Genomic DNA, 15,514 nt, shown 5'->3' on the forward strand with positions numbered 1-15,514 from the left:
AAAATGAGAGGGAAAAAACAGGAGCCAAATGACGGCATAGGAAAAAAAATTGGAATAACAGACACAAAGAAATTTAATTATTTTTGCACCTACCAAGAATTGTAATCTTTATTAGGTATAATAATGTTAATAATAATGTTACTAAAACCTGGGAAGGAGGGCTTGGTACCTCTCAAATAGAACAGTAGATATGGTATTTTCCTAAAAGTAGGGAGTCTTGCCATTTCCGTCCACAGATTTTCACTCCGAGCCAAATCCAGGGCAGCCGTGGAGCAGCGGTCGTGTCCAGAACAGCCGACATCCATTGGCTGATCTTCAGGCATCATCGGCTGCGTTTCTCTTCGTTCCCAGACAGCTGGAGGAAGCCAGTAGTTGTTCCACTCAAAACAGGACGGTTCCTCTCCTCAAACGCTTGTGCCCACCAGGATTTGAAGGCTTGATCAGGTCTTCGGGAACAAAGGGACGGCTGCGGACCCTTGTGGTCCGTCACTTCAGTGAATATTAATGACCCACTTCTCACATGTCACAGTCTTTGGAAAAAGTGTGGAAACTTTCAAATGAATCACAGCTAGCTGTGACGGAGCATTCTGGGACACAGCAAAGGAAGCCTGCAGCCTTGTCTACTTGTTTACGGAAGGCAAACTTTGCCTTTGGATGTCATTGTGTGTACACGCAACGACAAACTCTAAGAAATAACAAAACTTTGACCATATCAGAAATAGTACACAGAGATTTGCCAAGTCGATGTACACAGTTAGCCACAACCGGAAGAAAAAGAGCGGAAATCCGTCACACAGCTCTGCGCGTAGTCCATTCAGAAAAGGAAATGGTGAAACTCTGCACAAATTAACACAATATGGTCATATCATTAAAAACAGTCATTTCTGAAGAGCACAACGGTGCACAGCTGTGCTCCAAGGAGTGACCCCTAATGCAGCAAACAAACTAGCCGCCCGTTAGCTTGTTGAGGACGTTCCCGCCATCGTGGAGCATGGCGTCCTCCGTGCGACGCTTTGTCTTTGAGGTTCAGGGGAATTCACTGCATTTCCAGCCAACAGCACAAAGACATCAAGCCTCATTCCATTGGAGATTATTTGTATTAAAAAGAAACATTTTGCCGCTGTGCACTGGACCTAAACAGCACCTAGTTGGTGTTAAACAGCAGGTTAGCTTTGTGGTGTTTTGACTTTCAATGACGCATCAATACACAACTGAACGTGAAATGTTGTAGTCATTTAAAACACTAGACAACAAATCAAAGAGGTGAAATACAGAATGGCTGCATTGATGGAGACAAAGAGGATCAGATTCTGCAGGAGATCCAGAATCTGAACCATTGCTTGGAATCACTGGGATTATGAATGCTAACCATCACCAATAGGACTGACTAGTCTTTAGTGATGGAATTGCCTCAGTCATCATCATCAAACTTAATCTTCTTCCCTTGAAAGGCCAGGATTTGTCCCTGCTGCTCCTTCCTCCTCCGGCTGGCCTCCCAGGATGGATGGAGCGCTGGCTGAGAGGAGAAGACGCCTCCCGCCTTTGGATCCTGCTGCCGTGGAGCCTCCCGCCTGCCTCGTCCCACCCCTCTTTGGGAGGATGCAAACCCCCTGGTGTTTGATCCAGGCAGACTTCCTCCTGGGAAGGGTTTGCTGTATTTGGAAGATGCTGCTTTCTCCTGCTGATGGGTAAAACCATCAACTTTCTTCTGGCCTTTCACTTTCCCAAACCCTCTGCTTTTCTCTTGGCCCCCACCTCCCTTCCTCCTGGCCAAGGAGGGGCAGAAAACAGACTGGAGCGTGGTGGTTTTAGGTCTTAACCTGGATTCCAGCTGGTCCAGCTCCCTCTGGAGTTTGTCTCCCCCTCCTGATGAGTCCTTCTTCACGTCAGGCTCTTTCTCCACTTCATTCATTTTGGGCTTTTTCCTTCTTTTCTTCACTTTGCTGACTTTTCCAACAAAGAAGTCGTCCTCGCTGTCTTCAGACTGGGAAGACTGCTTGTAAAAGCGCTCCTCTGTGCTGTCGTCAAAGTATTCTTTTTCCTCGCCGCCTGCTGACTCACCGTCAGACTCGGCGTCAGTCTTGGCGTCCTCCGCTCTTCTCGGGGGGGGCACAGTGGCAGACTGCAGATTACAATCATTTTCAGCAGCTTTGCTGTTAGGGATTCTGATGACATCCCTGCTGTGGACAGACTCTGGTCCTCCGATCAAAGACCGTTTGGAGCTCAGAGCAGGAGCAGCAGCAGCAGCAGCAGCAGCACCAGCACCAGCAGCAGCATCGGCTGATCTTTTCTCGGTTTTCTTCTCAGATTTTGCAGCTTTACTGTCACTCATGTCTTTAAGCTCCTCTACTTCTTCTTTACCATCAGCAACTTCTGGCAATTCCACGGGACGACTTCCTGATTTTTCCTGTTCTTCGTGATTCTTTGCAGACTCCAGAGTTGCTCTTTGACCTTTGGCCTTGCCTCCTCCCTTACGGCGCTCCACCCCAAAGGCCTTCACAGATGCTTTGATGTCATCAATCTTCTTACTGAACTGTGGGTGGGTGGCTATGCGAGTAACCGCTCTATCAGTCAAGCTAGACTTGGGGTTTTTGAACACCTGGTCAAAGTTGAGGTTCTTCTGTAGGGCTGTCTTTGTGACCTGTCAATCATTTTCAAAGTAAAATGAATTCATGATCAGATTCTCGTCTTTACAGTTTGCAGATTAAAGTCCCACTCCAATAATCTACTGATCTATTTACAGTGATCTTTTAGTTATGGTTATGTTGTTTGTAACCACTAGGACAGAGTTTCTGCAGAGCAGCAGGAGTTCAGTAGAAATTCACCTCTGAGTTTTGGGCGGGACTCCTGGGGCAGAGTAAGCCTCATATCATTTCCCATCATTCCTTTATTTAAACTCCTGATAGGCTTTCGCCTGCTGTTGGTAGTTTGTACGCAACAACTACAAGCTTTTTCTAAAGGCATTTTTGTTTCCTACTGATTCACAACGATTTAAATAAAGAAAAACTCAGAAACTATCTTTTATTCTGTGGGGGAAAAGTATTTAGTCAGCCACGATTTGTGCAAGTTCTCCATCTTAAAAGATAAAAGAGAGGCCTGTAATCTCATAATAGGTAAACCTCAACTATGAGAGACAAAATGGGGGGGGTGGGGGGGGGGGGTGTCCAGAAAGTCACATTGTCTGTTTTTTAAAGAATTTGTTAGTAAATTATGGTGGAAAATAAATTTTTGGTCACCAATAAACAAGTAAGAGTTCTGTCTCTCTCAGACCTGTAACTTCTTCTATAGAGGATCCTCTGTCCTCCACTGGTTCCCTGAAGTCATGACTCCTGTTTGAACTGGTTATCTATAGAAAGACACCTGTCCACAACCTCAAACAGTCCCACTCCAAACTCCACTATGGAGACCAAAGAGCTGTCTAAGGACACCAGAAACCAAATTGTTTACCTGCAGCAGGATGGAAGACTGAATCTGCAACAGGAAAGCAGGCAATCAACTGTGGGAGCAATTATTAGGAAATGGAAGACGTTCAAGACCACTGAGAATCTCCCTCCATCTGGGGCTCCCCCCAAGATCTCACCCTGTGGGGTCAAAATGATCACAAGAACAAACATCCCAGAACCCCACGGGGGTCCTAGTGAATGACCTGCAGAGAGCTGGGACCAAAGTGACAAAAGTACCATCAGTAACACACTACACCACCAGGGACTCAAACCCTGCAGGGTCAGACGTGTCCCCCTGCTAAAGCCAGTACATGTGCAGAACCGTCTACAGTCTGCTAGAGAGCATTTGGATGATCCAGAAGAGGATTGGGAGAATGTCCTATGGTCAGATGAAACCACAATAGAACTTTTGGTAAGAACTCTACTGTTTGGAGGAGAAAGAAAGCTGAGCTGCAGCTAAAGCAGTGTTTTTCAACCAGTGTGCCGCGGCGATGGTCAAGTGTGCCGTGGGAAATTGCCCTCATTCACTGATCTAACAACATTTTCCATCTCCAAGATTTCAGCTCTTTGTTCATCCAAACAGGCCCTGATAAAACACTGAGGAGTTAGGAATATAAAAGATCTTAAAATACTTTTTCTTTGCGTTTATTTTATTTTATTAAAGACATTTTGATAAGAATGACTGTACAGTACCGCGATTCAGCTGCAGCTCCGGCTGTATTTGGGAAAAGTCCCGTCCCTTTAACTGTCTCCACCAATCATTCTTGGGGAGCTTAATCACATGTCATCAGTCTGACCAATCAGAAGTGGTTAAAGTCTTCACTTCCTTGTCCTGATTTAGCTCGTAAAGTCGCTCAGTTCTAACAAAAATAGCAGCTAAAGCTCGTCTTTAGCGGTGTAGCTTTCCACAGAATCCGGTATCAGACCGTGGAACAAGTGAACAAAACACTGAAGCTCCGAAAACCGATCTCCAGCCGTTTTATGCACTACATCTCCCATGATGCATTGGGTTGTGAGAGTGACAGCGCACAAGGAGATCTGTTGTTAAACGTCTTAAAAACCAACGAACACACATCAAACTGTTTTTAAATCTTCTAACTTATCTTTTATTGCATCTTTTAGAAAAAAACAGCTGCAGTTTCCAGCTTTTTCTGCAACAATTATCTCAAAAATGCATGTGAGATTGTGGAGGGGCTGTAGATCAATACACACAGAGTTTCTCCTTTAATTTTTTTTGGATGTAGGTGTGCCGCGGGATTTTTTTTAAGGTTAAAGTGTGCCGTGGCTCAGAAAAGGTTGAAAAACACTGGTCTAAAGAACACCAGACCTACTGTAAAGCATGGAGGTGGAAACATCATGATTTGGGGCTGTTTTTCAGCAAAGGGACCAGGACGACTGATCCATGTAGAGGAAAGAATGAATGTAGTCGTGTATGGTCAGATTTTAAGTGTAAACCTCTGTCATTGTGAAGACTTCCAGAAAACCTTTGACAGCTGTCATTGCCAACAAGGCTGTAGAAGAAAGGATTGAGTTGAACTTTTATTGACCAAATACTTATTTTCCACCATAATTCACACATATATTCTTTATACATTGATGTTCTCTGGATCTTTTTTCTCATTTTGTCTCTCATAGATGAAGTATACCTGTGATTACATTGAAAGGCCTCTCTCATCTTTTTAAGGGTGAAAACTTGCACAGTTGGTGGTGGACTAAATATTTTCTTGCCCCACTGTATGATCAGGAGAAAATGCTACAAGAACATGTAAACACAGCAGAAACAGGACTTTCTCTGGATGGGTCTTTAGTGACTGATCTGCTGACAGGAAGCAGACAAACCTACCTGGTCTGCTGGAAGGCTTTTCATGATGTGGACCTCCTCCAGCAGTCTGGCAGCTCTCCTCTGATGTCGCTCCATCTCCGTGTCTTTCCCCTTCTTCTTCTTCAGGGCGGCTATCTGACGTGCCAGTTTCCTGATGATCAAAGCCCTGACCCTCTTCACCTCCTTCCTCATCTTCACTACTTCATTGTTGAGATTCAGGACCTGCGGATGTTTCTCCTGCATATCTGTGGCTGCTGCCTCCTCCTCCAAACCACGCGGCTCTTCTGGTCTGTCATGATCTTTGCTGAATGATTCTTCCACCTGCCTCTCGTCACCATCGTCCTCTTCTCCTTCCTCTTCGCTCTCTTCGTTCTTATCTTGGTCTTGGACGGGTGGCTCCAGCATTTGCTCCTGGATGTTTATCATCTGTTGGAGTCAAACAAATGTTGAGGCAGCATTTGCAACCATGTGTAACGCTCCAAGGAGCCGGTGGCTTCTTCAGAACTAAGCTTTAACATCTGACAGGAACGGCTTTCAGCTCACAGACACGCAGCACGGATAACATCACGAGGAAGATAGTTTACTGCAATAACAAGAACACTTTAGACAGGAAACGTCAAAATGACTCCCTGGAGGTTAAGAGCAGTTTGAACAAACTCCTGATCAGGTGCAGGCAGGTTGATCTTCACAACCCAAGTGGAATCCCCCATCATCCCTTTCTTCTGGGAGTCGATACTCTTCTTCGCCGCTTACGGTTTCTTTTCTAGGTTTACCAGCACATGATCCTGAGCTCATCCGTCATTTCCTCTGCTTACAGCCCTCAGTCACGTGCTGCTTGTCACGTTACGGCCAAAAATCAACTGTTGACCTGTGAGGTCCAACAGTCAAAGCAGAAACGAGTCAGTCAGTGGGGTTCTAGAGGAAATCTCAGAGACCTTCACTTCTGCAGGAAACGTAAAACTAAAAAAACAAACGTGGCTCCAAAGCACGAGCGCTCTATACCGCGGAAAAGGCGGGATTCTCTGCGCGTCTCCAACAAACTCCACTGATTTAGACAGAAGAAATATTCTAGAGTCTAATTTCAAATCTTACCGTTAAAAACACCGTGAAGATGAATCCAAATTTAGGGACAAAATCGGACTAACAGGCGGCGGCCATGTTTCCCGCGAGCTTCTTTCGCTCACTGGCGTGACGTCAGCGCTGCGACGCAGTGTGTCGTGAAAAGGGGAGGGCCTTCGGGGGCACTGTTTTTATTTATTTCTTTGTTTCATGTGGCTAAAACAACAACAGTAGCGGATAATTCAAAGAGCGGGAACATGAGGATGAGCGGATGACGTTTTCAGCCTCCACCGTCGCCGCGAGCTCTCAGGCGGACCACCGGGGGGAGGATGAAGCGGCGCAATGCGGACTGCAGCAAACTCCGACGGCCGTTAAAACGGAACCGAATCAGCGAGGGTTTATATAGCAGGTACAACAGGGCCCGGGGGACCGTATTGTTGTGTAACACTGGCGGCCCTGTGTGTCAGAGCGCTTCCGTCAGGACTCAGGCTCTATTTGACTTGATTCTGAGCGGAACTGTCAAAAATAACGGGCCCCGTGACCGTTAACCGCCGCTAATGATGCTTTGATTTGGGGGAGTAATTCTGCCGACAGCCCGCAGGCGTCGGTTCGGCGCATTGTGTGTGGACTGTGTGAGTTCTCCTTCACCGTCAACGGTTCGGAGACGCAAAGGTTTCCGTTTCGAAGCAGGCGCTCGCGGCTCGGCGGGGACAGTGGAGCACGCGCTGCGGACCCGCGCGCTCCGGGCTTTGTCTGGCGCGCTGGCTCCTCACTGAAACGCCTGTTGAGTGGCTTGTTTTTCTGGCTGACCAGCACGTCCAAACGTGAGCGCTCCTGCTTTCTCCACGCCTCCTTGGATCAGAGCAGGTGGAACACCTCCCAGAAAAACGCTCAAAGCCTGCGAGGAGGAGGAGGACGAGGAAGAGGAGGAGGAGGACCCAGATCATCCACTATTCCCATTGATCTCCATTAAATCTTGGACTTGGTTAGATAAAAATATTGTTTTACGTTCTGAAGTTTGATTCGTGACATCTGTGAGTAGCTGATCAATATCTGTAGTTTGTCCAGGAAACAAACAATTTTCCTGTTAGTTTTCATCCAGCGAATCAGCTTCCTCCATCTAACCCTGTCCTAAAAGGAGACCATGGTCAGACCGGGTTAAAAAAGACAGAATTAACTAAAGGCTAGTTTTTATAGTCCCTCAGCCATGACATTAAAATACAAAATGCATACAGACACGTACTAAACAATTAAATAACATATGACATCACAGCATTTACTGACAGGTTTGCAATAAGAATTCCTTATTTATCAATGAAAGTTGCAGCTTTGAGCAGTTTGGACGCTAAGTGAAAAACCTTTTTTTAGTAAAGATCCGTTTTTTGAAACGGAAAAATGAAATGTGGATCACAGAATGGATGTAGCAATGTTGCAGTAATATTCATTTAAAGGTTTGATTGTGTTTCCTTCCCAGTACGTTTCTGTACCTGAAGTTCCTGGTCGTGTGGATCTTGGTCTTGCTGGCTGACTTTGTCCTGGAATTCCGGTTCGAGTACCTGTGGCCCTTCTGGCTCTTCATCCGAAGTGTCTACGACTCCTTTCGATATCAGGGGCTGGTGAGGTCCTGCTGTCTGCTGTAAGATGGTCCTGGCCCTTCAGAAAAGGACCCATTGACCTCTGCTCTGTCTCTCCTCTCCATCTAGGCCTTCTCAGTCTTCTTTGTGTGTGTGGCGTTCACATCAGACATCATCTGCCTCCTCTTCATCCCCGTTCAGTGGCTGTTTTTTGCTGCTAGCACCTACGTTTGGGTGCAGTATGTTTGGCATACAGGTTAGCCACAGCTGTGGGTTTGCTCCGGCAGCTAAAACACCCTTTTTCTTGAAAATAAGACAAAACTTGTCAACTTTCTTCAACAGTGAGCTAAGAATGATTGTCTTTCTCTCCTGTAGAGAGAGGAGTCTGTTTACCCACGGTGTCCCTGTGGATCCTGTTTGTTTACATCGAAGCTGCCATCCGCTTTAAAGATCTGAAGAATTTTCACGTGGACCTGTGTCGACCCTTCGCTGCTCACTGGTAAATGTGGTTTATTGCTGCCCCGTTTCTGCTCTCTCAGTCCCACGTTCTGGTTTAAAAGTCTCCTGCCTGAGCAAACCCCAGAATGTGCCTGTCCTCCGTCCAGCATCGGCTACCCCGTGGTGACTCTGGGATTTGGCTTCAAGAGCTACGTGAGTTACAAGATGCGGCTGCGCAGACAGAAGGAAGTGCAGAAGGAGAACGACTTCTACATGCAGCTGCTCCAGCAGGCGTTACCGCCGGAGCAGCAGATGCTGCACAGACAAGAGCGAGAAGCAGAAGAAGGTGAGACGCAGGAACACACAGGTGTCCAGAAGCTGCAGTCCAGTCATGGCCGCATGGGAAGCTCCTTCCTTTTTCCTTTATCTAAACTTTGCATGAACACATCTCTGTACACACCTAAAGTCTGATATCGTTATCAGTTCAAATGGAATTGATGATTGAAGAAACCTTTTTGGTAAACCTTACCTATCAATATAATTTGCTGGCTGCTGAAGGCCCTGGACTGTGGTGCAGTGGGCGTACTTTGGTTTGAGTCTGGCTTTGAGTTCACATCTAGTAACTTCATAAAAGACTTTTGGCCTAAAACAAAAGCCACCAAATCACAACTGTAAGAAATACAGACAGAGTCAGAATCACCAGACCTGCACATCAGAAAAGCCTGTATGAGATCAGAAATACCCTGGGAAAAGCATAAAATGATAGATTCAGATCAATTCTGCTTTCAATATAAATCAAAGCAGCAAAAAAACAACACTTCTTCATGTCAGTCACATTTTGACATTTTAAAATCTTCTATTATTGAACGTTACCATCAGCAGAAGCCCGATGCTTTTTGTCTTTATCACTGGATCATGTCTCATTCATGATCAGAACATCTCTGATATATGGTGCCGTTTCAGTCTAAATGGGCTGAACTGGTAAACCTGCTCTATAGTCCCTCCTTGGTGCCGTCAGACTCATTCTTCTTCAGAATCAGCAAAGTTCCAGCTGCCTCCACGGTCCTTCTGAACTCTGGAAGACTTTGTGAGAGCCAAACAAACACATCTGGACCTTTCATGCTGCTGTTCAACTGAAGGTGCTCAGGACTTTCTGCAGCTCTCATTCCAAACAGCAGGTGGCACCACTGGGCAAAGAAGGCTGCAGAAACCCTGCAGTCCCGGAAACCCTGTTCTGAATTCAAACATGTGTTTGGCTTTGAAGTTCTGTGGGTTCCTGTGGGTCCATAGATGGTCATAGATGTTTGTTTGTCTAAGCTTAGTCAGCATATTTCATCTAAACAAATGTTAGCGTTGCTGTGTTTACTAATGAAGCTGAGTTTGACATTGTCCTTGAACTGCTTTCATCCAGCTGCTGTAGCCAAAGGGAGCTCAGAGATTGAACCCACAGCGGTGTCCCAGAACGGAGGACCGCCTGCAAAGAAAAGCTCTTCCCTCCTGCTCCCAGAACTGGAGTACAGGGAGAAAGGGAAGGACAGTACCACCAAGGAGCGAGACAGCAAAAAACCGAGTCTGCTTGGAATCAATAACAACAATATCCTGCATGCACTGGACTCCAGCCTGCAGGAGGCCGAGTATATTGAGAACTACGTGGGGGCAAAGAGGCTGAACAACGAGCTGGCAGGAGAAAACTCCCACGCGGACTGCACCACTCACTCCATTCAGAAAGACGAATTGGGGGTGGTGGGGAAGAACTACAAAAACACCAGTGGGAGTGGAGGCAGCAACTCGTCTCCACAGAATCACAGCTCTGCAAACGGCAGCCTCCCCACAGGCTCCTCAGCCAATCGCAGTGAGAAGAAGCAGAAGGGGGCGGGGAAAGGCCAGAGGGATCCAGTGGAGAACTGCATCCCCAACAACCAGCTGGGGAAGCCAGACGCCCTGGTGCGGTATGGGACATAGTTCAAGCACCTCTGTGATTTGTGTGTGACGGACGTAAACCAGGGCAGATGCTCCTGCCCTCCTGCGTCACGCTGTCTTCTGTTTTGAAGGCTGGAGCAGGACGTGAAGCGTCTGAAGACGGATATTCAGGCCAACCGGCAGCTGGAGTCGGAGCTGCGCAGTCAGCTGTCCTCTCTGAGCAGCCAGGACCGCTGCCTCCGTTCTGAACTGGGCCAGCTGCGTCAGGAGAACGAGCTCCTTCAGAACAAGTGGGTGTCCCCGCTGAGAGCTTGCACTGCCGCTGCTCCAGTCGGTCCAAGTGTTTGTCCTCAGTGAGGCTTTTGGGGGACACGTAAGGCTGAACACCCCCGTCTGTGCTTCAGGCTCAGTGATGAAAGTCTTCCGGGAATTCCCGGAAATCCGGGTTTTTGAGCAAACCGAACGTACTTTCCGGGAAATAAAGACCTGATCTCTACGGACAAATCGCTTTCCGGATTAAAAAATGGTCTGAAATCAGCAAATTTTAGCTTTATTTTCTATATTTCTCCGCAGATTGCTTCCTCTATGGTCGTGGCCATCTCTCGTCTTCCCGGCCTAATTGACCAATGACGGGACGTTTTAGTTGCTTTCGGATGCGTCGACGGGTCTGATTGGCTCTGTCTGCACCACGTGGTCAGCGTGACTCGCTTCCCTAGAGACCAAAACTGGCGGACCCACGCTAAACTTTCACAAACACATCTGAAGAGTTTGCGATCAAATTTGTGTTAAAATAATGGCAGGCATCGTCATTATTGAGCGTGGTCACGACCTCAGTTGTGAGAAGACGATAAAAAACAAATTGAAGTGGTCTTGGCTGGAAAAAAAAGATTTTTAAGGTAGTGTAGGTCAAATACTTTTTTGTGTAAAATAATCTCAAAACCACATTTTGAAATAATTTCAATTTTAGTTTTGAGTTTCAGTTTTTATTTTGAATACATTTCTTTATCTAATTTATTTGTATTTCCTAATTACCATGATTTAGTTCAGTATAGTTAACATTAATTATAAGTATTTGATGGTTTGGACCCGCACTCCCTTAAAAAATAATGTTTACAATGTTTAGTTTAGTTTGTATGTTTGTTTTGATATTTCCCAGATTACTTAGTATTGGTGTTAAAGAATTGATGTATTATGTTATAGAATTATAGTTTAAAGCAGATCCCATATTTTGATGTAATTATAGTTTGAGAAAACAGTGCAAGTGGATGTTGTACATCAGTCATTTCTAAAGCAGAAATAATGTATAAATAACTGAGGTATTTTCATAGAATATCATAGTTACTGGTGTTCTTTTTGCCATTTGGGGCTTTGATGTTACTATATTTTAGCAATTGTATGTTTTGCAGCTTTAAGGAAAAGCATAGATTGTAGGATTGTGTTACTTTGAGCAATTTTCCAAATTCTTTTTTAGGACCAGCAAGTCCTTAATGGAGAGTCAAACTAGGGGTTTGAATGACAAATCATGATGCTCCAATTAGTCTTAGTTTCTTGATAAAGAAGTGAATAACTAGCTGCCAGAATGCACCAGAATGCATCTAAGACCACGTATTTTTCCAAAATTTCGCTCTGTGCCCGCCATATCGCTCAAAGAAAAGTTCAGGGATTTTTTCCTTGCCTGACTTTCATCACTGCAGGCTCCACGGTGCCGTCCAGGCCAAGCAGAAGGACAAGCAGGCCATCTCCCAGCTGGAAAAGAGGCTGAAGGTGGAGCAGGAGGCCCGAGCTCTGGCCGAGAAGCAGCTGACAGAGGAGAGGAAGAGGAAGAAGATGGAGGAGGCCACCGCTGCCAGAGCAGTGGCTTTGGCTGCTGCTACCAGGTGACAGTCTGCACTTGTCCTGTTGGTGACCGCTGGTCTCATCAGCTGATGGGACGGTGACAAAGGTGTTCTCTGCTCAGAGTGGAGTCCACGGACCCTCTGCGCAGTCGGATCAGAGAGCTGGAGACGGACTGCAAGAAGCTGAGCGTGGACATGAAGCTGAAGGAGGAGCGGATTAGAGACCTGGAAGGGAGGTGTCAGGTGAGTCTGTGCATGATGCTCCGCCCCTCTGAGCAGAGAGGAATCTAATTATTTCTGCCCCATGAAGGAGCTGCACAAGTGCAAGGAGAATGAAAAGGATACGGAGGTGTTGATGTCAGCCCTGTCAGCCATGCAGGAGAAGACCCAGCACCTGGAGAACAGCCTCAGTGCCGAGACCAGGATCAAACTGGACCTCTTCTCTGCACTGGGAGACGCCAAGAGGCAGCTGGAGATAGCACAAGGTAGAGGATGGTGAGGCTGTAGGCCCCTCTCTGAACCCCATTGGCATTATTAGCCCTGCATCCAGGGCAATGGTCACCTGGATCAGTGAGGAGGGCAGGACTGCACACCCATTATGGTGTTGGGTCCAGGACTTGGTGGGGCGGTAATGCCCCCCCCATGCTGCAAAGAGAGTCCAACAGAAGGATGATTGTCGGTTCTGTGTAATGCAGGTCAGATCCACCAGAGGGAGCAGGAGATCGCAGAGCTGAAGCAGAAGATCGCAGAGGTGATGGCAGTCATGCCCAGTCTGTCCTACTCGTCAGACGGGGGCAACCTCAGCCCCGTAACCCCCCACTACTCCTCTAAGTTCATGGACAATAGTCCCTCTACGCTGGATCCCAACGCCTCAGTCTACCAGCCCCTCAAGAAGTGACCGACAGGCGCTGTCCTGAGGCTGGGCTTCAGTCCGCCCGATCTTTCTGTGGCCTGAGTTTTGTTAGAAAAACTGTTTCTTTTGAAGGGATTGGAAACGAAAAGAAGAGTCAGCCAAATGATTGGTCCCTTCAGGCCTCCTTTTACAGCCCCTCCCACAATGCAGGGACTCCCAGGAGGAGGAGGAGGAGGAGGTGAACCCCTCGTAAGTAGAGAATGACAGCCCCCTGGGAGCAGCTCGAATGTAAAAAAGTTCCCGTTTCCTCCAATAAGTGATAGAGAGCAACCATTCCTCAGAGGCTCAGATCCAGCTGGAGGCCGCCAGCATCCACAGGAAGTGGGAGGAGCGCTAACGCCACACTGGCACTGCCTACATACTGCAGCACCATTGGACCAAATTGACCCTGAAGGCCAGATTTCCTGCTGGATTTCTTGATGTCGATGTAACTGGTTGTTACCACCGTCTCCAGATTTTACAGTGCCTTGCATTTTCACTTTTTAAGATGCAGAACTACATGAAAGGCTGGAGGATCAGTTGGCTGTTCATTCTTTACATTCCTGCCTTTGGTGTGTTCGTTGTGTCAGTATTACTAGACGAGGGTGGAGTCAGACCTGTGAAGCTGCAGGACTGTAGTCTGATGTGGTTCAAATCCCAGCTCACCTGACGGTCTCCCGCTCCACAGGCGTTCTGCTGGTTGGTTTCCATCCGTCCTGGGGTGGATGTCGCTGGCGTGCCACTTCCGTGTCATTGGAGCATCTTCATACGTTTACACGGTCCACTGCTCGCCGTGGCGAGATGACCGCTGGACTGATTGTGCAGTTGCACTCTTATTTATTTGTGGCACTTGGGTGATATTTGTCATCCTGTTTTGCTGTGTTTTTCTAGAAAAGATTTTGTGAATGTTGTGTTTTGGGAACATAGGCACGGGGGGGGGGTGGGGGGGGGTCATTGTGACTTCAGTTCTCCAGGTTCTGTAGAAGGAAGTGAAGGAAAGTTTCTGTTTGATCTCATGGTCCCACCACCTTTGTGTTCTTGAAGTAATGGTGGGCGTGTCCCACGTTTCCTTTGATCTTCACCATTAAAGGACGTTTTGCCGGTGGCTTCAGAAGCTGTTGGGTCTCATGTTTGCCTCTTTGCCTTCCCAAAGCCGGCCACACGAGGGCGCCTCAGAGGGCCTCTGGTTCTCACACTTGGCTGACTGTGTCACCCAATTACAAGACGATCTCTCTGATGTGGCGTTCAGGCGCCACTCGGAGCATTTAGACTTCTAACCAAAGCATGCTCCATTCAATGACTGCATGAGCCGATACGTCTGTGATATGAACAAAACTGGATTTAATATTCCTGCAGACACCATTATTAAGGAAAGGGAAATCTCAATGACTAAAAGCTAAATATTTTCATCTGATTTTTGTCAACGTTCAAACCTACATTCAAACATCAAACATTATTGCCAGGAGGAGATGAGAAAGATAAGACTAGAATCTAAATAACAGAAACAAAACCAGGAAAAAAAGCATGAATTACTGTGGGGAGCCATCTTCTTATAAACTTATAACATTTAAGTTTACCATACAATAACATTATATTTTAAGTTTACAAACTATAAATATATAATTATAAAAAATATTAAACTTTAAAGTAAAGATTTGGGCTGTTAACTTCATATTTAGTTAGTAAATGTAACATTTATACAAACATGAATTAAGAGGTAAATGTGCATTTAAATGATAAAACCTGTTTTTCTCCTAAACGAGGCTAAAAAACAGAATTATTGCTGTTAAAATTTGTCTGTGCAGCGTCACAAACGCCTCTCCATAGATTATTAATACACAACATTGACAACATTTCACTGATTCCATAGATTTTAGTTTCAGTGACTAACTGAATGAAAAAGTCTGAATTCACATAAACAGAGTCGTTTCTTTCTAATAGATGAATCTATCATTCTTTTTTTTTCTTTTGTGAGAAGCTGTAGAAACCAAATATTTTATGTTTATTTAAAACATGAAAGTTTTTAGGAAAGTTTCGTCGCACAAAGAGGAAACTTTCTTTCTGCAAGGTGGAGGTGAAACAACATTTGGAGAATAGATGAGAAGCAGGTTGTGAGTCTGTCTGTGTGTGTGTATGTTCGTGTCTGTGTGTGTGTGTGTGTGTGTCTGTTTGTCTGTGTGTGTGTGTGTGTGTGTGTGTGTCTGTTTGTCTGTTTGTCTGTGTGTGTGTGTGTGTGTGTGTGTGTCTGTTTGTCTGTGTGTGTGTCTGTTTGTCTGTGTGTGTGTGTGTGTCTGTTTGTCTGTTTGTCTGTGTGTGTGTGTGTGTGTGTGTGTGTGTGTGTGTGTGTGTGTGTGTGTGTGTGTGTGTGTGTGTGTGTGTGTGTGTGTGTGTGTGTGTGTGTGTGTGTGTGTGTGTGTCTGGGCAGCATCTGTGGAGAAGTTCCAAACATCCAGTGGTTTTTGCTGATCAAATATCTTGCAGAAAAGGTCCAAACTTCTTTTAATTCAATGTCTGGGGCAAATATTCTCCAG

The 15,514-nt window shown here is 46.1% G+C and overlaps 2 protein-coding genes across 3 annotated transcripts; one reads left to right on the forward strand and one right to left on the reverse strand.

Moving 5' to 3' along the window:
* Positions 1-49: 49 nt before the first annotated feature.
* Positions 50-6,496, reverse strand: srfbp1 (serum response factor binding protein 1). 2 transcript variants are annotated; one of them, XM_004074425.5, is made up of 3 exons: positions 6,358-6,496; positions 5,287-5,691; positions 50-2,641 (listed from the first exon to the last, which is right to left on the reverse strand). In XM_004074425.5, the coding sequence occupies exons 2-3, from the start codon at positions 5,689-5,691 to the stop codon at positions 1,412-1,414; spliced, it is 1,635 nt and encodes a 544-aa protein (XP_004074473.1). In that variant the 5' UTR covers positions 6,358-6,496; the 3' UTR covers positions 50-1,411. The 2 variants fall into 2 exon arrangements, with proteins under 2 accessions (XP_004074473.1, XP_078810655.1); XM_078954529.1 differs by lacking the exon at positions 6,358-6,496 and adding an exon at positions 6,039-6,175.
* Positions 6,447-14,097, forward strand: maco1a (macoilin 1a). The gene is made up of 11 exons (XM_004074422.5): positions 6,447-6,733; positions 7,799-7,940; positions 8,028-8,154; positions 8,274-8,397; positions 8,504-8,682; positions 9,748-10,285; positions 10,388-10,546; positions 11,951-12,133; positions 12,214-12,334; positions 12,402-12,576; positions 12,787-14,097. Exons 1-11 carry the CDS (start codon positions 6,654-6,656, stop codon positions 12,987-12,989), a joined length of 2,031 nt encoding a protein of 676 aa, XP_004074470.1. The 5' UTR covers positions 6,447-6,653; the 3' UTR covers positions 12,990-14,097.
* Positions 14,098-15,514: the final 1,417 nt, after the last annotated feature.

Source organism: Oryzias latipes, chromosome 11 (assembly GCF_053564925.1).
Source record: "Oryzias latipes strain Hd-rR chromosome 11, Olatipes_Hd-rR_3.1".
NCBI lineage: Eukaryota > Metazoa > Chordata > Actinopteri > Beloniformes > Adrianichthyidae > Oryzias > Oryzias latipes.

What these genes read in the sequence shown, in the direction of transcription:
- srfbp1 (XM_004074425.5), bottom strand. Translation starts at nt 5,691, where the DNA reads ATGATAAACATCCAGGAGCAAATGCTGGAGCCACCCGTCCAAGACCAA. An exon ending in AAAGCCTTCCAGCAGACCAG is followed by an intron (nt 2,642 to 5,286) that starts GTAGGTTTGTCT and finishes AATGATTGACAG; the next exon opens with GTCACAAAGACAGCCCTACA.
- maco1a (XM_004074422.5), top strand. Translation starts at nt 6,654, where the DNA reads ATGAAGCGGCGCAATGCGGACTGCAGCAAACTCCGACGGCCGTTAAAA. An exon ending in GCAGTATGTTTGGCATACAG is followed by an intron (nt 8,155 to 8,273) that starts GTTAGCCACAGC and finishes TCTCTCCTGTAG; the next exon opens with AGAGAGGAGTCTGTTTACCC. An exon ending in GCTTTGGCTGCTGCTACCAG is followed by an intron (nt 12,134 to 12,213) that starts GTGACAGTCTGC and finishes TTCTCTGCTCAG; the next exon opens with AGTGGAGTCCACGGACCCTC.